The sequence below is a fragment of the Pipra filicauda genome, unplaced genomic scaffold (genome assembly GCF_003945595.2).
Source record: "Pipra filicauda isolate LSUMZ 115617 unplaced genomic scaffold, ASM394559v2 scaffold541_size332799_pilon, whole genome shotgun sequence".
In the NCBI taxonomy this organism is placed as follows: domain Eukaryota; kingdom Metazoa; phylum Chordata; class Aves; order Passeriformes; family Pipridae; genus Pipra; species Pipra filicauda.
The window spans coordinates 261872-285802 of NW_024104689.1; the positions used below are offsets into that span (position 1 = coordinate 261872).

The 23931-nt window shown below is 42.2% G+C and overlaps 2 protein-coding genes and 1 pseudogene across 8 annotated transcripts in view; 1 reads left to right on the top strand and 2 right to left on the bottom strand.

Annotated features, from left to right (window-relative positions):
* The window catches only part of RASSF6 (Ras association domain family member 6), a 94246-nt gene that overhangs the window by 44854 nt on the left and 25461 nt on the right, over nt 1-23931 (top strand). For 2 of the 7 annotated variants that reach the window (XM_039387232.1, XM_039387231.1), the window contains 2 exons: nt 8534-8584; nt 22489-22537. The exons of 3 other annotated variants lie outside the window; for them this stretch is intronic. The gene's annotated coding sequence lies outside the window, so the exon portion shown is untranslated. The remainder of the gene's footprint in view (nt 1-8533; nt 8585-22488; nt 22538-23931) is intronic. 2 more of the 7 variants (XM_039387228.1, XM_027737808.2) reach the window with 2 other exon arrangements.
* LOC113996629 lies at nt 2606-6658 on the bottom strand (annotated as a pseudogene).
* Nucleotides 8530-10264, bottom strand: LOC113996631 (interleukin-8-like). Its single transcript, XM_027737818.1, has 4 exons — nt 10201-10264; nt 9891-10026; nt 9131-9214; nt 8530-8560 (listed from the first exon to the last, which is right to left on the bottom strand). Exons 1-4 carry the CDS (start codon nt 10262-10264, stop codon nt 8530-8532), a joined length of 315 nt encoding a protein of 104 aa, XP_027593619.1.

Below are 23931 nucleotides of genomic sequence, written 5' to 3' on the forward strand. Positions count from 1 at the left end.
CTCCTGTCTCCTATGTGTCCTCTCTACCAGCTACTCTTGTTCCCCAAGGAAAAAATCTCACTCTATCTTCTGAAACCACCTCCTTTGCTCTGCAAAGGGCTTGGTATTCGCCTGCCATTCCACTTGAGCTGCAGAAAGCTGAAGGGACAAATACAGGAGCTAGGAAATAATCCCTTCTGCTGCTCAGAAGCTGGACACAATGTTGTGCAAACACTCCTGGAAATTTACAGTGAGGCAGAGCTTAGGGAAAGATACGTAAAAAGCAAAATATCTGCTAGTCATCCGGGCTTTGACTTGCTACGAGAGGAAGTGATAGCGAGGAAAGGAGAAAGGCTTAGGTCAGCTTGTGGGATTTTTCAAACTTCCATGTCTAAATATAGATGGTTATGTAGCCTTAGTCAGGCTTTTCAACTGATTGCCTTTTAATTTATGTTTTTATGAATACAGTGTATAATTATGTATTCATATGATTGCATACTTATTTATTATATATATTTCAGCTCTGTTTGAAAACAGTCAGTTCTGACTTGTAGCTTTGCACTTAAAAATTTTTTGTGGATTAAATGAAATGTTTCATTTGATGCAATTCAATATGAGAAGTCATTGCAAATGTTAATATGAGACATCTAGTAATATTGAAAATGATACATTAGTATTCATTGTAGAATTAACATAAAATATTAGTAAATATCAATAAATTCATATTAAAAATAAACTTTATCTACCTGGTATTAACAGAAAAGATACTAAGGCCACCTAGGGAATTGTTAGGCACTAGCAACTGGGCTTTACTTGCCAGAGGAAGGCTGCATTTATTGCTTAATTGCATTTGCCTTTCATGAGTTTGGCCGGAAGCGATTTCTGACTGTGCGAGTAAGATCTGGCAGCGGCGGGAGGAAACGCACGGCGAGTTTTAAGAAGTTCGTGCTGGGAACTTTTGATTAAGTTAGAAGCGGTCAGTGGCCATAACACACGGCACACGTTCATGTCTGACTCTTGTAAGTGAGAACTGTCAGAAAAGCTGTAATGTGTAAATCTGCTGATCCGCTGCATCTCAAGCTGCTGGACGGGTCAAATCTTACTGTTCACCAAAACCTTGAGGGGCAACAGCAGGAAGGAACAGAGGGTGTATTCGGTCAACTTATGGATTCAGATCTCAATCCAGAGTTGCTTTGGTCAAGAGGCCAGTGGGGGTCAAACCCCACCTCCCACCCTGGGGCTCGGAAGATGGAACTCCACGGGGAACTCATGGTATTTTGGAGTCCTCCATTGCTCTCACCATGTATCTCTGGTCTGGTGCCTGCTGCTAGAACCTGCTGTCTCAGAAATTAGATTTATATGGCCAGGCATCATCGACGTGTAGCAAATCACTGAGCCAAAACATTTCTAACACCCTTTTGACTGCAGAAAGAAATTAGCAGTGAATCAATGGGAATTGACACTGAAACCAATGTTTAGTCATATAAGCATTCCCCTGGACCCTTAAGCAGTAACATAAAATAAATATGAAAGCTGCAAAATCCTTTTGCAAAGCAAAAAAATATGGTCTATTATAGTGTTAGGTAGAGCTAACATGAGACACAAAAAAAAATGGCCAAGTATTTCCTGTTATATTAAAATAAATAATGTGTTCTTTTCTTCAGAAACATGATTTCTAAACTTCTTTTGCTATATATGTGTATACGTGTCTCTCTGCCTGCATCTTTCTGTCTTTAAGTGGAAACTCCAGCACAATAAATAGAAGTAGCACAGGTGATGTAGTATCTCTAATTTTAGCAGCTTCCTTGTGAAAGCCATGAACTCCTAGTCATTACCTCAAGGCTGGCAGTGACTTGGAACTGCTGATGAGACAGTGAAGCACCTCGCAGGAGGTAGTTTAGGTGTCAGCCCGTGCTTTCTTGCACCTGTGCTGCAGGTACACCGAGTCAAATACTGTTTAGCTAAAGTCACTTAGAAACTCTCTTCATTCCCTGATCTCATATTCCTATTTTACCCCTTAGCACCATCCCAAGATCTGTCTCTCTCGTGTGCTGCTGGCCAGCCTAGAATGTCTTAGTTTCATAGGAGCTTTGCAATTTTTTCCTATGTCATTCACTTTGGCTGCTTCCTGCAGGGAATTTCACCTGGTAGTTTGTCTCCTAATCCGCGAGTCTCCTGAGGTCTTTCTGCAGTTCTTTATAGTTGAGCCGTGTCTTTCCATCATCATCAGAGAACTTCAACTCATGGCAAGTGACCTTTCCAGACAACTTGTGCAACTGCCAAACCAAATGGGACCCCACATAAAGTGATGTAGGAATCCATGGGTGATGTTCTTTTATTGATAAAAGCTGATCTTTTCATTCTGCACTTCATCTCTTACGTATTCGTTTCCAAGACCTCTTTCTTAGCCTCATTATTTCTAATGTTTGGTGAGGGCTGTGAAAGGATTTCAGAAAGACAATATGACTCTGCCTGTGGGGCCTGCCACATCTCTAGGCTTGTTGTCAACTGTAACAAGTGCATGAAAAATGACTTCCTTCCAAGCTACACAGATACTTCCTTATTATGTGTTTATCCATGTGTTTGCTAATTCCGTTTCTGCTTTAAGTAAGGCCATTTAAGGGTAACTAATTTAATCTTGTTTATTCTCACCCTTACAGCACTAAAACACATTCATTAAGCTTGAATCCTTGATCCATCACAGACAGAAGGTTAGAGATAGACACAGCAAAGGAAATATGGAGATTTAGCAGCTATCTCAGGAAAAGAAAAATAATCAACTCTAGTAATGTAGCAGAGGTGGGGCATCTGTTCCTTGGCATTCTCATCAGCAAGTGTTTCCTCTCATTTCATATCCTTGAAGAACTCCAAGGTGTATTTTTCCTTGACTTCTCTCGCACCGGTGGCTCAGTATTGTCCCTGGCCCTGTAATTAGATGAAGTATAAAGTGAATTCAGAAATTTATTGAAGAAACAATTACTATTAATACAAGCTACAGGGAGAGCAATAAATGCTCATGAGTTGTTAAGGACTTATTCTTACTGTATCAACCAGCTGACATATGTGCAAAGTCAAGAAAAATCTGTGTTCCTCCAAGAACTGCTCCAACAGGAAGGACTTGCACGTGCCTTTGTGCAAAGTAGGGATTTGACTGTGCCTGTTTACAGCAGTGAAAGCTCTTGGAAATGCCAGCTGCATGTCTGAATTATACCCAGAAAGAGGAAGGGAGTCTTTCAGAGTTTGGTTTTTGGAAGTGTCAAACACACCCCAAATGTGCTGTCTCAGCAGAGGTTTAGGGGCATCACAACTGTGGCCTTTTGGGTGGCTTAATACAACAGAAGGATGTCAAAGCTAGGACAATATTTTACTCCTCAGGCATGTAGAAGTATCGATTTAGAGAGAACTGTGGGAAAGAATTACTAATGCCTGAAGAGGGTGAACATTTGCATGCCAAGAAGTTAAATGTACCTTCTAAAACTAGCTCTTCACTGAAGGTGTTCTGGTAAAGGAAGCAGCTTACCTGGCCAGCAGAGCCTTTACAGTGAGCCGGACCCAGGGCGTGGTGGGTTCCAAACACACTTCCCTGCCGTCCTTCAGTGTAGCTCTGCCCAGAGAGAAACAGAGAAATTAGGGCCAGAGGGGTCCTCCCACCTCCTAATGGTTGGAAATGTCTCTTAGCCATTTGTCCATTAAGTTACTGAAGGACTTGTTTGGTTTTGTTGTATTTGTTTGGGGTTTTTTATGAATGATGTCAAGATAGGTGTTTATGCTGTAATATTATAATGAGCCAAATGAATTCTCTATTTGATTTCAGTTCTCTCTGGGGTCATAGTTTAGCAGACCTTTCAGGAACTTAATTTTTTGACCAAACCTGGCTGAAATTACGAATTCCTAGTGAGGTGGAGCTGGATGCCACACTGTACTGCAGAGAGGGTATGATTGTATTTGCTTAAGAAACCACAGTGAAAGAGCCCTTCTATTTACTGAATGCATTGGTCCAGTTCGTGTGACCAGTTCCTGGTGTGGTTTTAAATGAAGCTTACTGTATCTTTTACTTTGTACCCACGTGGAATGTCATCCAAATTCCGCGCTCCTCACGCAGGGAGCGTGCACTCTGTGTGCAGTTCTGACACAGGGAATAACTCACGGCCTTTCAAACTTTGCCTCATGCAGACCAAGTCAGTGGAATTCGTTTGAATTCATCTCAAGAGCAACAAGATTGTATCTTTGATTGATTCTTCATTGTCTAAGTTACTAATTGGGTGATACAGCACTGGATGTGCTGTGGGGATCTAATTCTCTCCTCTGATGTTGGTGATAAATAAGATATGAGCAGAAAGTTTTAAAAAGCTGTCTGGAAGCTGACTGTAACATTGACAGGGAATTAGCTCATTCCTTTGGATAGAGGCCCTAATTCCTGACACTTGGTTTCTCTGAGGCTTCAGAAGGGAAATATTCCACCCAAAGTACGTAAGTGGAGTGAGAAATGCAGATTCAGTTCCTCCTGTTGGAAGCAAGATACTGTTAAGCAAAAGTGCTCACATGATTTCCACATTTTTGCAGTGAGGTCTTCTTTGGCTCAGTCTCACATCCTGAACTGTCTTAGGGGGGATGAACGTGGAATGAGTGCTTATGCACTGGCATTGGGAGCCTTTATCGTTGGTCTTCTCCAGGGCCTTACCTGTGGAACAAAACTCACTTATGTCTAAGTACATGAACAGTCTCTTTATTTGCTGCTATGAAGCAATGTGTATTCCCTTCTGCCAGATTTACTCTTGTTCCTCAGCACTCTGATTTGCTGGATACTTGGATAAAATTAACTGCATCTGCACAAAATCAGCAGCCACATTTTTAGAGCTGTTGATGTACAGGTGCATTTGAATTTAAAGCTGGATCTCTGAGTGAAAATACTTAGGTGTTTTCATAGTGCCTTTGTGCCTGACCAGGTTCTACCTAAATTGCATCACTTGAACAAAGTGGGTTAACATCATTAACTGTGTACACATACTGTTTATTAGTTTCTACCATGATCATCTGCTCACGTTCTTTATTCTTTCCTGCAAATGGGACAGTTCTTGCTCTGAGGAAGCACTATCAGCAACCTACCTACCAAAAATAAAATCACAAATAGGAGAAAATTGTTACTTGGAAAAGAAGAGGTATATGGACATATTTAGGAAAAAAGGTCCTGACTTAAATCAAACACTTCTTAAAATCTGGAGAAAAGCATATATTATGGCATAGGAATAAACTCATTTCCTGACAGAAGCACATCTTACTCCTGGAAACATCCATAGCATCCTAACAGGTACAAATGATTCCTGTGACTACTGAATGACGGTTTATTGAAGATGCAGAAAGCCATCATGGACATATCTAAGCCCTCTTGCATTTGCATATGTATGTTTATTAATTAGTTACCTGAGTTTTAAGAAATAATTTTCTTACCTTCTGACCCTGCCATTGAGACCAGATAGAGAACCAAAGCGACAGCAACAGATTTGCCATCCATTGCTGTGCAAAGTTTTCTTGACAGATGTCCCACTCTGGTGCTATTTCCCACCAGGTTTTATACCTGAGGCGTGCACTCCCAGCAGCCTGAGTGCTGACCAAATGGGTGCTGCACACACAGGTTTCCTAACACATGAGAGTGTTGCATAAGAAATCCAAATCTCTGTGCAGTCCATTCAATGGCACTTCAAATTTCCCTAACTTTTGCTGCTGTTTGTTTTAAATTATTCCTTTAAATTGTGGTTGTTATCCATCATTTGCTGTTTGCACTTCTTCATGGGATATTAGTTTTAATCAGCAATGCTGAGCTTGCACTTGGAAATTTATACAGCATTGCCAGATGTCCCCCTGAGCCAAAATAAAGGGACTTTTTTCCTCCTCTCTGAATACAGAATTTCTGTTCAGCTCTTTGTGTTACATTTAAGTGTCTTGTGCAAAAACTTTCACCCTACATAATTGCAGTAACTTTTCATTCCAGTCTTACTGTATTTTGATGTGAATCCAATGAAGTTATTTAGACAGTATCTTATGAAGGCGAGACATACCTAATGTCTATTGTTCTCTGAAAGGATTTTGTAATTTTCAGTGTGGCTAAAGGGATTTAGATGCTTAATTCTGTACTGAAAAGCTTCTCTAATCACTGTGCAGGAAATGATGCACTTAAAATGACTGAGGCATTATCACCAAAGGCACTTAAGCTCTTCTGAAACTTTCATCTGTTCTGATTATGAAAAGGAAAAGTATCTGGCAGAAAGGGACGTAATGACATCTGGTTAAAATAAGCACTTAGGAGGTTGCTTGTTTTTCTTTCTAACCTCGTGCATTTAGAATAATCACAGGTGTTTAAAGCAGCAGATAAACACATGTCATAAGTGACTTCTTTTAACACGGAAGAACAGCCCACGTCTGACAAAGGCAGTCACTGAGCCCGAAGAGCCCCAGTGCTTCCCTTAGCAGTCTCCAGGAACACTGAAACACATTTTGGGAAGCGGCAGGGTGGTTGTTGCCTTCCTGAGAAAAGGTGTTCCGTGACTGCACACGGAACAGAGATGTGATACGGTGTCATTTCTAGCCAGCCTCGGAATCACGTCTCACCAATGAGTGATGATAACCTATAGAGGAAGAGGGTGTGCAGGTGACCTGCCTGGGGTCCTGGGAGCACAGCCATTGCTGACATTTTGGACAAGAGTTTCTGAGAAGAGCCCTTCCTTGGCCGTGGTTCAGCTCCCAGTAACTTGACTGGGATTTTGCTCGTGGCAAAGGTTGGATGTGTTGTATCTGTAAGGCACTAAAACTGGTGCCAGTCCTTTAGGATACACCCGTACTTTTACGACCATGCAGATCAAGTGGTTCTTCCCCACCTCTCCCCACTCTTGGCTGATGTATCTAACATGCTTATCTCCAAACTGGATCTCTGAGAGAAGTCAGCTTGTAAAAATCCCTCAGGAAACAGGGAGGCTTAAAGCTGTAAGACAAGTCTGAACAAAACCTGTCCCCTTGGGAAACTTTGACTCCTTCCCATTCTGAGGTCTGGCAGGCTGTGCAATGCCGTGCTGTGGGACAGAGGCAGATATGGAGACAGGGAGCAAAGCATGGTCAGAATGGTTGTCCTCTTGCACAAGAACTCGCTCAAACAGTGCTAAATACTCCCTTTATGTCTTGCACCATGAGCAAACATGAGCTGATTGTCCAGAATATGGAGTGGCTCCTTGTTGGAAAAGACCAAAGCTAAACAAACATCAAAATATTTGTTCAACTTTCCCATTTCTCAAGTGTTCGCTGCTCATATTCCAACATTCCTATGTAAATTGTTGTGTCATAGGTAGATAAGAGGCTATACAATTGGAGCTCTGTTTCTTAGGATTTCCCCTTATTCTCCTCACTGGAATTAGGGAGAAGGCTCAGTGACTTCCTCAACATTTATCAGATTTCCCTGTTTATTTAAGTTAATGAAGCCCCTTGTTTATTGTCAGGTTCTCAGCTGCTGTGCTGTTAGAGCACCACACTGCTCTGGCCTTGCAGTTTCTGTGACTAACCAGTGTTTATTCATTACTACCTGGGAATTTTATCATCCAGACCTCTGCAAACACTGAGTCTGCCAAGAAAAGAGGAAGAAAGTAGATGATTTTTATAATTCCTCCCATTGTAAATTATATGCACTCCCCAGAGACAACAATTTGCTGTTGTTGCAAACCACACAGACACCACAACTCAGACACCACTTGCCCTTCTGGGAACCCGTTATGTGATACAAACTGAAAGGAAATGCTTCCTCTTTTTTTCAGCTCTCTATAAGGAAATTAATAAGACACAGTATTGAAGTGAAAACATTTCAACAAGTCTTTATTAGGCACATGAACATAAATAGTTCCATAAATAAATAAATAAATAAACATTTAAGATAAATTACATTCTTATGCAAAAGGAAATAAATATGCAAAAATAAATAGGAATACATGTATAAATAAAGTGCTTTTTTCTAGACAAGATGTGGATTTAAAATATATGTCTATACCTTCACAACACTAATTCACTATAAATAATATCTTGAAAATGATGGCACAAAACCTGAAGTGTCAGAATTTTGACATCCCAATTCTGCAAGCTCCCCTTTTTGGCCAGTAGCCCGCTGTGAGTGGCAGTGACCCAGGTACAGTTGCTGTTACCTGTCCATGCTTTGCTAAAGAGAAGGAGTTGCTGGTCTTTTCCTAAACTGTCAGCAAAAAGGCAGGAGTCATTTAGTGAAAGCTCTGCTGAGCATGCATGCACTGCACTGTTCCAGCTGTGTTTAGCAAAATTTAATCCAGAATTGTCTCTGTACCCTTTCACAAGCCATTTTTTTGCCTGCTTGTCAGGGTGTCACTCCTACATAAAGACTTAATGTACTGTTGTCAATTAACTACAAAGCAGGAATCCATATTCTAGATGCTGGTAAAGGGTGAACGTAGGAGGCAGGAGAAGGGGAGCTGCCAGAACCTGGGTGAGCGTCTCTCCTATTTTTGTCTTGCTGGACGAGTTAGGACATTTTTCTTCTCTGTCTTAGGACACCGTCTCAGGTTTGGGGTTTGCCCTGGAAAGAAAGAAGATGGAACAGGTAAGACTTGCTGGCATCAGCTGAAATCCACCACTTTGTGCTTCTGTGCCCAGGCCCCTGAAAAACTGTAACTGAACCTGAGGGACACTGGTACATCGTGACCTTTTCACAGATATTCACTGGCAGTGGACTTCCATAGTTTGATGCTTCACTTGGCAAATGAAGCTTGATTTTTATCTCCCATGTAACTAAATGCCATTAGTTTGAAAAGCTGATTGTTACTTTCTACCACTGCAAGCAAGAGAAAACCAATCAGTTAATGCCTGCATTTCCTGAGTAGTTGTGCTGCAGGTTCTCAAAATGCTTCTGTTTTAGGAGAGATGAAGGTTACATTCCAGTGGGATGTGTGGCACAGTAAGGCTTCAGTAGTTAATGCTATAATTAAAGCTCAAAGCAATCACAGTGTTTGTCACAATTAGTGAACACAAACAGTAGTAAGTGCCTGAGGAGACAGAATTTTGGAGCACTGCACACCGTATGTGTCTGGTAGCTCAATTAAAATACCGGTTTTCGATAAGTTGTGCTCATTGAGAAGGAATGACTCACTTGTCTAGAATTGCCTTGATGATCAGCTTCACCCAGGGAGCAGTGGGCTCCAGGCACAATTCTCTGCCGTCTCTCAGGGTAGCTCTGCAACAGGAAAAAAAGGAAGGGAAAAGGGCTACTTAGTGAACTCCAGGGCAGTGTCACTTTTGTCTCATAGCATCATTCTAAGTATACACTGACATGTTCCCCTTTTAAGCTCTATCAATTGAGGCTGTAGTCTAGCATAGTTTTGTTTTTTAAATGGTTTCATATCTTCTCATATCTACTTGTTTGATGCATTAAACCATTTGCAGGACTCTCCCTCTTTTCAAAACTGCTTCTTTTCCCTCGCCAACTTGCTTTGTATTTGTGTTGGTCTTTAACTGAAGGGCTAAATCTTTTCATCTGGATTCAGAAATTGTACTGTTACTGGTTACAGTAAAAGTTCTGGACAATGACCAGATTATATGATTTCTATGCTAATGCTATTTTTTTCATTGACTTGAGTAGAAGGGTGATCATTTTTTTGACCTAGCCATTGAAGCTGATGTTTTGATCACTTGCTCCAAATGGCTCTGTGCATTATCTTGTCACATGCTGGTGGAATTCAGAGTTTTAGAAAGTTGTCTGCTGCCTGATGGCCGTGAGTTTGCTGTTCTGCACTCTCAGCAGCTGCGCCAGCCGACTGGTTACATCACTCAGAGAACGCTTACACCGTCCTGAGCACAAAATCTGCTTCCTTCATGGCAAGTAACTGTGAGGATTTTGCAAAAGCACTTACATAACTTCAACATTCTTGCAGTGAGGTCCGCTGGGGCTGAGGTTCACGTTTTGGATGAACTTGGGATGGATGAACCTGGAATGGGTGCCTATGCACTGGCACCGGAGTTCAATGGCTGACCGTGCCAGGGCCTCACCTGGAAAACAAAACCAGGTGGAGTGTTTCACTGTTTCCGCTGGAAGCACAACATGTTCCTTTCGCTGACAGCACTAGGAGAGTTCTTTGCTGCACTGGTCAGACAGCACAGTCTCTCCCTGTCAGCATTTGCCCTGGCCATCAGTCAGGAGAGCTTTAGGAGGGGTTCCTTTACCTTGTGTTCCCACCGCTGAGATCAGGAGCAGAGTCAGGACAGCAGCCACAGCCTTGCCCATCATGATGCAAGAGCGTGTGTTCCTCGAGTCGCCTGGGCCTGGGTCTGTGGTGGGGTGAGCTCGAGCAGCTCCCGGGGTGGTGAGTGCCTGTGCTCTGGGGCTGCCCGTGTTTATATCCTGCCTGGCTGCCCTGTGCCCTGCAGCATCACAGCCACGGAAACTCCGAACCTGCGAGATGCTGCTGTGCAGTGAGTCACAGGTGAATGGGCAAGCCCCTTTCCCTTCATGACCACAACATCCCCTCTCGTTAACACAAAGCACTTCATTGAGGAAAGACAAAAAGAATTGCCCTGTGTGGAGTTTCTAGGGGCTTTGTAATTCTGTATTTCTTGTGATAATTTTCTGACTTTCCTCCACTGGTGGAAGGCATTTTCTCCATTATTTTCCATCTGTGTGTCTTTAGTCTTCTATTTTATTTTTTTTTTCATTTTAAGACTTGCTAGAACTAGGAGGTAATAATTGTAGAAATGATAGATACTAGGTCCCCTTGACCTTATATTACTTTATATTAAAAAATAATTATATTCTGAGATGACATCTGCAGAAACACTGACAGTATGTGTTTTGATAAATTCAAATCTGGCATCACTGGAATAAGCAACAGAATCCAGACTTATTGTTGCACCACTGAGAACCTACAGAACATATTATTATGATATGATGAATTGCTTTGCCTAATAAGCAACAGAATCCAGACTGACTTTGTTGTACCACTGAGAACATACAGAGTATGTTATTATGACATGATGAATTACTTTGCCTAACCTAAGGTGACTTTTTTTTTTGAGCATGACTGCCTCTTCTGAAGCCTAAACTTCTTAGCTCCTTGCTGCTTTGAATTTGGGCTGAGGAAAGTTCTAAAAGCTGCTCCAGGATTCTGATTCAGAAATAAATTGAGCCACTTTTTCAAATTTTAATTTGACTCTGTGAAAAGAAAGTTTCTTTAATTATAATAAAATTAAAGGAAAAGTGAAGATGGGATCATGAAGAAGGATTATTCAGATACAGTCAGAGATGTACAACCATTTTTACTAGCAATATAGGCAAATACTAAAACACAAGTGGGCTTTATTTGGGTTAAACAATAAGGAATCCCATTGTTGTTCCTCTGCCATGTAATGGAGAAGTCAAAGGAACAAAGCACAGGAGGACCAGATATAAATGAACATAGGTTATTTTTCTCTGAGTGATCATGAAGGACTTAGAAATTTCCGTATGCCAGACTGAATTCCACTTACTGTTACCATATCTATCAGTGTCTGACTGTAAATAGCCGTACAGGATGTGTAATAATAGCCTAGTAAGAGCTGCAGCTCTGGGATTAAGCCCGTGGTTTCCCTGCCGCTTTCCAGCGTGCAGCCAACACAGCTGGATTAGCTAACAGGGCACATCAGCACCTAATTACAGCCGTGTGTGTCACACCAGGGGGCTGCCTGGTCAGTGTCCTCTCCAGCCGTGGCCATCAGCAGATGTCCAGGAATGCGTAAGGAAACACTGAAGTGCCTTTGACACTCATCCCTAGTAGTCTTCCACTACGAGCCTGGTTTCATTTGCTGCCTCCTGATTCTTTTAGGGGGAAACATGATGTAGGTATTGATCCTTATCCCTGATTTCCACTTCCTTCATAATTCTGTAGGCCTTTATCACATTCCTGGTCAATCTCTTTTTACAAAGAGCTGCTGAGAGCAGCACAGACTGGGTTGTTCATTCCTGCCTCTGGAATTTTTGTTTCCCACTAACACACTTATTTCCATGCACAACAAGCTGTTTACAGAAATGCAAGCTGGAGCATCAATGGAAATGTCTTCTGGCCTGCATGCAAGGATGAATTGCATTGCCTGAGGAGTGTGGAATTCTTTTCCAAATAAACCCAAAAAACTGTTATTCCTCTTTAACTTCCCCACTGATTTTCATTATCTCAAAGACAGAATTGTTGTTTCTGTACTCTACATGCAATGAAGCTTTTACCTTTTGTCGTCTTTGTGCAAAACCTTCTGCCTGTTCCATTTTAAGGAACTGTTATTTCTGCTTTCTTGGTCCAGACGGATCAGATGTTTGTGGCTCTTGTACCTTTCTACTCAAATGTAAAGAAAGGGCTTAGGTGTTTTACGTTTATCATAGATAACATAATGATGACTGTATAACAAACCTTGATATGGAGCAGTGAGGACAACTGAACACTGTTCTGGAGGCTGTGCTTTGACTTGTAATTAAAGAGGTAGTGAGCAGAGTGCTCAGGAGTGGCTTGCAAAAAGCTCAGAGTCAACAAAGATAAAATTCCTCTTGTGGCTGCGGAGAGAATCAGAAAGATGAACTCTGTATGAAAAGATCACGTGTTTTATTGTAAACTGTGTGATTTGGGCGAAAGAGAGGAGCTGCTGTTATTAATTTACAAGGACCTACTTTTGGAGATGTGAGGCGGGTGAATTAAAAGCTGCTGGATTTCTAGTGCACACAGTTTCTGACTGAAGAGAGTCATTCCTAAGCCTTAAATATGACTATCACAAACGATATCTGGTAGCCTCCTGCTGAATAAACACTTCTTTTGTCATAAGGGTCATAAACACAGTTATTGAGAACTTTTCTTGGCATAAGAGTGCCTTAACAGCCAGCAAGTGATAAGATTTCTGAGTACTGATGAGCTTATTGGCAGTATATGACACACAGAAATGCAGACTCTCATATGTCCAACTTTGGGCACTGATGTGTGTACAAAAGTCCTTGTCCAAATCACATGGCAAACTGGTATGTGCTGCAGTAGTTCAAATCAATTTGGAGGTGCTACAACAGGCGTAAAATTCGGTAATTCCACTTATCAAGGCTTCCACCTCAGTTATGCTATTGCACAACAAAGGGCAGGAGAGGTACCAGAGTGAAAACACTGGAGTTTCTCAGATCATTTTCTGTGTGCTCCTGCCCAACCTTCCCTGACTTGTGAGTGCCCACAAAATTTACATTTCCTTATGCTCACATGAGCAGTGAAGAATTTTCCCCTGGGGAATCTCTTGCAGTGCCTTGTCCTCATCTCTCTCAATGATTGTTCACTGGTATCTTTAGAAATCATGCCTCAAACTTGGAATTTTACATTCAAAGATGTAAAAGATGATTTAGAAATCGCTGAGCAGCTGAGTCAGTCCATGTGACCTGTTGGGGTTTTTTGAAAGAGTATTAGATTCAGCAGGAAAGGGTAGTCCTGCTTGAGCTTTAGATTTCCTGCAGGCAAATTCTTCATATTTTTTTTTATACTTCCATGACCCTGTATGCAAAATCTATCTGACTTGAGAGGACCAAACAGAGAACTTACTTACAGTGACAAATACCACAAGTCTATGTCTTTTCTCCCTAACTATTCCTTTATTAGATAGCAACAGCCCTCCCAAGATTTTAAGTTTGCCAACTGTCACACTGAATGACTTTTATAAGAGTGAAGGGTGACATGGAATAAAGGGCTGTAAACAGAAGTGCAACCATGAGATCCATGTTTAGTATCTACCTTCTGATGAGCTTCAGCAGTGTCTGAGTCAGCCCTCTCCAAAACTATTCATTCTCTTTTGTTTAGTTAACATGCAGTTCTGCAGACCTAACTTGTTTTGCCGAGCCCTCCTTCTCAGGAGAAGGTCACTGAAATTTGTGGGGCTGCCTCCTCCCCTCTTCCTGAAGCTGCCTATCTTTGATATTCACCGCCATTAGCAAGGGTGGAAATGGCATTTGTTCATTTCCAGAAGTGCTGGGCACTGGGCAGGAGTTACAAAGGTCGCTGTGTGAGCGTTCTAAGAAAGTATTACTTAGTCATAAAATTGCACGGTCTTCTGAGAACAAGGATGAGAGGCAGAGCTCTGCTGTACCACAGCACTACTTCCTCACAGTGCAGGAGGTGATGCTCCCAGTTCCTGTATTTTCCGTGTGGCCCATGATTCTTGCTGCAGAGAAGCACAATTGCAACATCTATGCTGGTGAATGTTTTTTTCCACCTACACTGCTGGTGAAATCTCTGGTTTACAGGCAGGAGAGGCACTTTCGAGTTGTGTCTTGAGAGGACCTGGCACGTCCCTGCAGCACAGACAGGTGCTCCAGCAATACCCACTTATATAACACACCTAAACCCATCACTAGCAATTCTTCCTCTCTCCTGAGTTTTCTCTTAGCCAGCTACTTGTCCCATTGTTCATCCTGCTGGCTGTTCTTGATCCTAGTGCTATGCATTTCATACTCCAGCCTTGCAGCTGGACTTCTAAAATTCACCAGTGGCAGAGCTGAGCTTTGCTTCAGCGGAGTCCCTGAGCTTCCAGAAGAACATTTCTGGTTGACTCAGAATTTGGTTCACATTTTTCAGCAGTCTGAAGGAATCCAAAATTGCAGTCCTTTTTTACTGTGCCCTTCGGCTGATCCATAATACAATGAAAAGCCTTTTGCTGATCAGCTTCGATGGAAAATATCTGCCTTGGTGTATTCCTGGGTTTTCCCCATCCGTGTAGTAACTGCATAGGAAATGAAATCATCTCCAGAAAGGGAAGTTGTATTGGAAAAAATAAAAAAGAAAAGGAAGAAAAAGAAGAACTAGACAGGATGCTGCCTGAAGCATGAGCAGGATGTCCAGGCTACTCAACATGCAGCAACCTTTTCAAAGGAATAAGGTGACCACTGCGGTTTAATTGCATTACTTGCATTTTTAAGAAAAAACTAATTGGAGTAGGATTGCTCAGGGACTTCCCAGTATTGCAGTATGCACCATGTATTGTCTTTCCTATTAAACAAATAGCTTTATTCATTAATTGTCATAAGTGACTGAAAACCAATTACAATACATGAACAAAAGAGTTACTCAGAAAAATATTTTATTTAATGTAACAGGGCCAAGACTTCTAGGACTGAGCAGAAATGGTAGTTGAGAATAAGGAAAGGACTGGAGAAGATACTTAGGAGTAGCACTTGCTTATACTCCCTCCCAGACTCCCTGGCCTCCCCTTTGCCAGCCCATATCCCCTCATCTGTCCCAAAACTAGAAGCTTGTGTTCTAGGTAGCCTTTACCTACTTGAGGGGGGAGGATAAAATAAGGACAGTTTCACCAAAACTATAGTATTTTCAAGCCTATAAACAAAGCAGAATTAACAACCCTGTGCTGTATTCCGTGAGTATTGTAGTTCTAATCATCCATTTACTGGTGTAAATCCGGAATAAATTAAAATCAGCGGAGTCACTCTTCAGCATTGGATGTAAATCTGAAGAGAACAAGGTCTTGAACTCAGAGGGAGTGAGATGGTGCAAAGCAGAACAGCTCCTAGGGAGACAAAAGGAGTGCGTCGCCCTCGAATTCCTTGTGTAAATCCAGACATTTTTTATTCCCAAAGCTTTAGCTCTCTGGAGGAAAGATCAGTCTGAACTGGAGATAGAGGGCTCACAGGCGTGCTTTTTGCCTGCACTGAGAGAACAGAAGTTGAACACAGAAGAACTTGGAGAGGAAGGGAACTGCAGCTGCATTTTATCCATGAGTGCCCGTCTCCATCGTGTGGGAAACTGGCCCCTTGTGGGACTGATGGTCACTGAGCACACTGTGTGTATGTTTACATCATGGGAAACCAAGAGAGAGTTTTTAGCTCCTTAAACAACAACCTCTGACACTGGAGCTGAGGGGAAATGCTCCTGGAGCAGTGTCCAAGCGGAACAAACACATCCTAAGGAATCCACTGCTGGTGTGGTCCCACTGGTTGGACACTGCAGAACCATTGTCTGACTCCACACAAGTAACTCTTTCCTGGGAATTCAGTGCTACTGGTTTATTTACAAGTTGAATGTTTGCCCTGTGGAGCGCATGGCCTTGATTTCTGCAGATTGACAGTTTGTGTTTGCTTTGTTCTGTGCTCTGTTGATTTTCAGTATTTGCTGTGGAAGAGATCCGTTTCCCCTATTAATAGGTACAGGTAAGGATTTGTGTTGCAGCTGCACCTGAGTTTTCCACTTCTTCCTGCAGTTGTTACAGATGCTGGGCAGAGGTTGGGAAGGTCAGCTGCAATGGGAACAGACCCCAGGTCCTGTCTCTTCCCGCCCAGTCCTGCTCCTCAAGAAAAAAGAGCAAAGGCAGCACCCCCAATGTCTATTTTTCCTGCTTAGTAACACTGTGCTGGAAGGTAATGGTTTTCAGGGAAATCCGACTCATTTTTCTTGTCACTGGATTTTCCTCTTCTTTCCTTAATTTCATATGGTTTATTTCCTATTTGGAATGGAAAACCCCAGGGAATAATTTACATTATATTGCTTCTTGGCAACTACTGCCATGGAGAACTTCCTTTAACTCCAACGAATTTTGTAACTCTTCATTGAAAGTCAGCAGCAGGTCAAACAAACACTTCAGGTATGACCTGTTTGCTTTCTCCCTCTCCTCACAGCAAAACAGAATACTTATGTGACACAGAGAGTTTGGGAACTTACACCCTGGGTTTTGTCCAAGCACTCATAAGTAGCTCTCTGGATTTTTAAAGGCCCAGTGGTATGAAGACAGAATTCATATTGTTTTAAACCTCCACAGATTGCCTGCAGAATTACAGCCCTTTTGGAAAGCAACTCCACTGGCGTGCAAATTTTCTCAGATTTTGCAAGCTTGGCATTGAAAATACCATTATTTAGCAGTGTAAATCTCTGCCTAACTATCTCAGTATTTATACTCTGAATACTAAGTGCATTTGCAATTCACCCTGGTACTTTGGGGGAAAAGATGAAGCTAATCTTTAACTCTTCAAAAGAAAGTGACTGGACAGTTGAAAGGAGTGCTTTGTAATCTCACCTGAACACTGCCTACCCGGATGGATTTTCATCTGAGGTAGATCCTATCTCTCTATGACTGATTTATGTCTGTGGGCATGACGTTTACCAAACCACCATCAATCAAGATCTGAGCTGGCTGGAACTGTCCCAGTCAGAACTGCAAGCGGGTCTATATCTTTAGCAAGGTGTGTCCTGAACTTGTGAAAGCCCTATCTCCCTCTGCCATTCCCACCCTATCCTCTCTTCAGTACTAGGCATCAGTGTTCTGTCCTTTCTGGGCTTGGATTCTCTTTGGCTAAAAGGCATCCTCTCCGCTTTATTCTAGGAGAAGTATTTGTCATTGGGATTTGAAGAAAGATGTGGAAATTACTCTTATATATCACTGTTTCTCCTACTTGCAGCCCAGAGCTAATTTCCTCTTATAAGAAGCAATGTTATCAGAACCCAGGAACTGAACAGTTTCGTTTAGCGTAAACGGCTGCCTTGCTGTGTGACACAGACCATTAGTGGTCGATACCAAACTCAAACACATGAATATTTAATGTAGATCAAGGATACAAATCTGCAGCAAGGAGTTTGATTTTCCCCAGCACCTTTTCCCTGAAGGTCTGACAATACCTGTTTGTTGGGTCCAACCAGTTGAGGTATCCAATCCCAGCACAGTTAATCAGGAAACCATCCACTATGAGCACGGGGCACAGAGCCGAATGTTTAGTCACCCACAGAAAACAATATCCCTTCCCCATTCCTCTAAAGCTTAATAACCTCTGGAGAGCTCAGGAGTTGGTAAGAGTCACTATGAGCCTTGATTCCAGCCAATATTTTACCATTTTCATTTCTGAAGTGGCATATGTGACTGTCAATCGCACATATTGCTCAGAAAACATTACTAATTCTTCTTCAAAAGCCCCATGACTTCAGCAGTTTTGAAGGACAAAGCCTCCTTGGGTAGAAAGATGTCCTCCAGAAGAGTTCTTCATAGACTGTCATAGAGTAAATGTGGAATACAGGAGACCTAGGAGCCTTTCATCTTGGATAAACTTTATGTTTCATCTACTTTTTGGCTTTGATGAGGTTTAAAAAGTTCTCTCCTGAAAAGGTTTTCCTCATGTGTTCTAGTTTTACTGTTCTACTTAAGGCATTGGGCCGAGTTCAGTTCCACCAAGTCCAGTAGGACTCTTACAGCACATAAGCATGGCTGCTCCTATATAAATAAATATTTAAAAAAAGGCTGTCTAAAACAGCTTTATTGTTACTGTCGTGTTGACTGTACATTTGGTGCTCATTGCACGTGGAGTGTGATGAGTGACAAAAACCTTCAGCAGCAGAGCAGGCCCAGCAAACTCAGTGGGGACACCAACAGTTTTCAGGCAGTAGTGCCTTAAAGGTCTGTACCAGTGGTGCTCAGTTGTAAATCACTGTGCAATTAGTAGTACACAAGGATTTGGTTTGCACTTTAGTGAGGGACATATGACAGTATTTTTTTATCAGGGAATGGTTACTAAACCACAGTTTGAAAACAATTTCCTTCCACTTAATGTTGCAAGATGAGCAGGATGTGCACTTGATGACTTGAGCGTCACTGTTCACCTTTCACACGAGTTCCTGAAGTACATTATAGTGGTGTGGGGAAAGGAATAGATACAGGTCACTCCTGAACTTGTAGCCTTTTGTTGTTATAAACTTTAGGTAATAAGGATTCCATTTTAAGGTGAAATGCCACCTCCTCGCAGCACAGCTACTGTCACTGAGCAGTGAGAGTTGGACAGGAAGGGGGAAATGAGTTCTTGAGTATAGTTGTGCAACCTTGTTGAAGTTTTCAGTCTTTTATACCCAGTTTCAAGATAGGGCTCCATTTATCATCAAGCGTTGAAGTCAATATATGCTCAGAATAAAAAAGCTGATATATTCTTTGCTGCCCTGGCATAAACAACCCTGCCATGATAGACAGTCAGATCCTGTCCAAATATTTCTAAAACCTGTCCAAACAAAAAAAGTAGTACTTTGCATCATGTACTTTCTTGATTTGGCATTTTGTGATCCCTGTTTATAAAGTTGTGTGTCATGTCCTAAACTCATCCCAGTGCACTGTGAAAGGAATACTTGTAATTCCATATAAACCAGTACATGTCCTATCCTTTTCACAGCCCAGTCTGAAAGGAAATGCCAAACATCATGGTAATAATCATTTACCAAAAGAAATTCCAGATGAAAAGCGTGGGTCTGTAGCAGAAGGCATAAAGGCAAAGTAGCTTGGTTTTTAAACACATTTTTTGAGTACTTATGTGATTTTTTGAAAGTAAGAAGTGGAAACCAGGTGACAGAAGTTCAGACAACAAAAGAATTGCTTTTCTTCTGGAATTACTAAAAATCACATTTTACTGTGTAGGCAGAACATTAAGGCAAGTTGTGTTGCACCATGGTGAGTGCCTCGGAGTCCCCCTTGATTGGCCTGTCTTTATTTCTTTGCAGAATCAAAGATATTTCCCAGTCAACAACTATTGTGCTGTTTTACTATGACTTGGACAAATTAACCCAGAAAGGATTAGTGGTTCTCATTAAGATGCAGTCAAATCACAGTTTCAGTGGAGGACTTTTGGGACTGACTTTGAGTTTTGGGAATTGGAATGAGCTGAGATTTCTGAGGTACTCATCATTACAGACAGGGTTTTTTCATTGCAGTGTTGTAATTTTGCTTTTGGGGTGATTCTTTTTTTTTTTTTGAGAGGGTCCCATTTCGTAATCTGACTCTATGACAGTGGTAGTGAAAGAACTGAGGAGATGGTGCAAAAGCTGCACTGCAGAAGTGGGAAGGAGAGGCCAGGGCTGAGGAAGGAATAAAAGCATCTTAATGGCTTCCCCAAAACTGTGTGTCTCAATTAGTGTAACAACACAGCCTACAAAATGATTTACAGTGATCCACTGTCTGAAGCACCAGACACGCTGTATTAGCTGGCAGATAATTTCTGGAGGATTAGCAGCAGTTGCTCTAAAGCCTTAACGAACTAAGGCACCGTGAAGTTCAGTTATACGACACGATGGAATTACAGGGCATAATGCCATTTTTATCACGGAACGAAAGCCTTCATTTTGAGGCAAGCTCAGTCACGCTGGCTCTTCCTGCTAGCAGCAATGGGTGTAAATTATGGCAGTGTTGGATATCTCTGATAACATGCTGAATCCATCAACCTCAGCAGCAGGCAGGGAGGGGACCAGGCACTAAGTGCTGTTAGGAAGCAGTCAGACCATACTGGGACTATCTCCAGTGCACACCTCCTATCCCAACTGGAGCACTGCAGGTGGAGTGTGGTGCTGCATGGAACTGTGATGGTATAAAGGGAGAACAGGCAGGCTGGAGGCACAGGAGCCGCTGTGGCCCAGGGTGAGTGGCTCACAGACATGCCTCCTGTCTTTCCTACTGTGACCCTGTCTCCCTGGACTGTTCGCCTGCAAAAGGCAATGCTGGTGCATTGGAGCTTTGCTGGTTTTCAGGGCCTCATTCTCAAACGCATGAACCAGCCCTCACTCATTTCAAGTGAATCACTGAGGGTACATCCAAAGGCCATTTTCACGTCATTCTTGTACTTGGAGGCAGGAACTTGCTAAAGAGGTCCAGCAAGACAACTGAATCCTCCCTGCATCATGTTGCAATCTCCCAGGGTTGCAGAGTGTCATCCCTGTGTACGGAGTCTTCTCTGCACTAATGGCACACAAGCAAGGACGCTGTCATTTTGAAAGAGCCGTGGTGGTCCCTCTTTCAGGCCAGCAGGCCAGCATCCTGCCCAGGAGCAGGAATCAGCACTTTGATGTTTCTGCTCAGTGAGAGTGCCTGTGCTCCGAGGAGGTGGCATTTCACCGCTGCTCAGCCTGAGTTCCTGGTGGAGCTTATTAGTGGGTTGAGAGTTATGATCTGTGTCTGTAAGAGGATCAGTAAGTGGATGCATTAAATCCTCTTTTCCCCCACAGTCCTAGCAGCCAGCACACTTAGAAAAGCCAGGAATGGCAAGGAGTGTACATGCAGGGTGTCCAGCAGCACATGCAGTCTTACCAGATGGCACCTTAGAGCCCTTGGTACAGGGTTTGCCACGGGCTGTAAGACTCCAGCACCAGCAAGCATCCCATGCTCCTATTTTGTAAGTGTATCTGGAATAATGGGCTCCTTATCTGCAGCCAAGCTTTTGCACACTTTCCCAGTAAAAATGAATAATGGTAGTGGTGACTGAGCCCTGAGATGCTCTGCACACTGTCCTGCTGCTGAGCCACAGCTCTCCAGAACGGGACAGAGCCTTTCGACACCCTCCAGCTTGCACAACCAGCAGCTACTTGCTTTTGTCCCAGGAGGCAAAGAAGAGGCCTGAATCACAAAGCTGAGATCACGGTGTGGATCTGAAGCTCACATTCCCGAATATTCCATTTCCATGTGGATATTTGAACACAGAAATTTTGTCTAAGGATATGACATCACTTTGTGATGTGCCTATTTTCTAGTTGATGTTACCTGGTAGGGGATGTGATGTTAACATTAAATATGAAAGTTCCACAGATTGAAGCTCCTTGTCTCCCGAGAGATGTGTTGGAGCTACCAAGACTTCCTGAATCATTTGTAGAGTTCAGAAAAAGAAATATTAAAATATACAGTATGGAAAAAAGGTTAGTTTTAAGGCCTTGAGAACAGCATGATTGATATTTTAATTTTATTAAAGAATATATACACTTTAAAAAAAACAGGAGCAGAGGGTTGCCATGGGTTATGTGATTAAATAAAGAATTGGCACAATTCTCAAATACAGGTGGTACAGAATTTGGACAATGTAAGTGAAACTGTGTTCCTTTTTCCAAAAGTAGGATTTGGGAAGTACCAAGTATACCTGAAAGTATGGATTTAGAAGACCTTTGAACAAAACATCACCTTAATTCTGTATGTTTTGTGAGAAACAAGGCAAATTATGGGTACAAGCTTTTCTTTAACATTTCAGGCACTTTAACCCTTTAAAAGGGAATCCTGTAAATCTGTAAGTCAGAAAAATAGTGTCTTGCTCTCTACCTTTCTGGAGTAAGTCTACCTTATAATCCTTTGGAAAGGATTCAAGCAAAATATTTCACCCTCATTGCACTTCATAAACAAGTTAACTGACACAGAAAAAAAGGATTTGAAGTGGATTATGGTTTTGCTCCACGCCTTAGAGCCAGGAAATTCAACCACAGGTGACACACTGGTTTCCAGTGCGGGCTGTTTTGTTTTCATTGTAGTGGCTCTTACAGACGCTGTCTGAGAGCTGATCTTCCTGCCTCAAGCTGACGCAGGTTGCACTCCTAATGAAGGATTTGCATGATTTATTTCTCTTCTGCATTATTTGACCTAACACATTATTGGGGATTACAAGGGTCTTATTCACCCCACTGAAGTCACTGACATGATTTCCCTGTCCCACTTGTGTAATCTGATATTTTTGACCCCATTTCACAGGTGTTAAGAAGATCCCCGAACTGAAAAACACTACCAAGACTTCCTGCTGGTATGTGCTGCACTCCTTTTGTGTGTGCATCCTGCACCAGTCTTTTGACTAGAGAGGTTTAATGGTTCTGTTTTAGAAGGTGTGAAAGAAGTGGACATAATAAGCATCTGATTATTTCATGACCATCAGAGCCCATGGTAATGTTTTACTTCAAAAGGCCAGATGAAGCATTAGATGAGTAGACACCAGTAAAAAGGGGATGTTACAGGAGGAGAATCTTGTTACTTACATAGGAACTAGATTCACAGAATCCACTTGAAAGCATCTTTATGAAAACAGATTGTGAAGCAAAGCGTCTCCCCTGCTATTACACGAATTTAAAAGCGTTTAAATATTTTTACATTTATTTTCAATTAATATCAACATAATTTTTTACGTCTTCAGTGAGAGAGCACACAGGAAATACTATCAGGAATCAGTGCTCAGTGTTGTGGGAAGTGGGCGAGTTACAGCAGGGGAATATTTGGGCCCAGCAAGGACCGGCTGCGCCCTGAGGGACTGGGAGCCAAACACCCTGACCCACTACCCAGGCTCCTTCCCACAGAACCCCTGCAAGCAGTTCAAAAACAGGAAAAATGCCAAAGCCAAAGCTTAAATGGGCTTCTGGGCCCATGGGCAAGAAGGGGTGTTTAAGAGTGTCCCAGGTGAACCTCAGAAAGGCAAATTGCTAGAGGAGTTTGACAAGATCATTTAAGAAATCAGTGTGTGATACCTTCTGTGACCTTTCTGGATGTCTGTCTGATTTCTTCCTAAATCTTCCAAACAGAAAAAAAATCTCTATGTAAATATTTTCTGAACAGCAAAGGAAAAATACAGAGGCTTTCCTTCCAGTTATGGCACAGCACTAAAGCCCTGGCTGAATCTCTTGGCCTTTCATCTTTAAATGACAGCTGAGCTTTAGAGACATGTCCCTGAGTTTTTGAAATTGTGTCCAACATATGTTTCCATGTAAACAGGCCTTTATTACTCTCCTGTGAGGTTCCCTGCTCAAACACTGAACGATTTTAAATCACGTGTGCTTGCTCTGGGCTTGATCTTCTGTCCCTTGGCAGTGGTGGCAAAATTTCCCAGCGTGCTTCATGGTCCAGTTATCTGCTACAAATGCCTTAGGTTTTGCTGAAAGCTTGGAAGTGGCCTGATTTTTAGAATGCACCTTCTGTTGTTATTGTAAGCCAGGTCTGTTTGAATTTCTGGTATTCAAAATCATGTCATCATTCGTAAAAGTCCTTGTCCATGGATTTCACCATTCCTTAGGTTTTTAATATTAATACTTCTGTCACTAATGATGAAATTTTAGACTAAATTTATTCATACTCCCAAATCAGAGGTGTTCCACAGAGGCAGCTCCTTGCTATTAGCAGCCAGTGCACATTTTTTTTAGAGAAATTGCTTTT

Bases quoted from the DNA above. Each gene is read 5' to 3' on its own strand.
- LOC113996631 (XM_027737818.1), bottom strand. From the start codon at position 10,264: ATGATGGGCAAGGCTGTGGCTGCTGTCCTGACTCTGCTCCTGATCTCA. The intron at 10,027-10,200 runs GTAAAGGAACCC...TTTGTTTTCCAG, and splicing joins CTCAGCGGTGGGAACACAAG to GTGAGGCCCTGGCACGGTCA. The intron at 8,561-9,130 runs GTGAGTCATTCC...CTTTCTTTCCAG, and splicing joins ATCAAGGCAATTCTAGACAA to GGCAAACCCCAAACCTGAGA.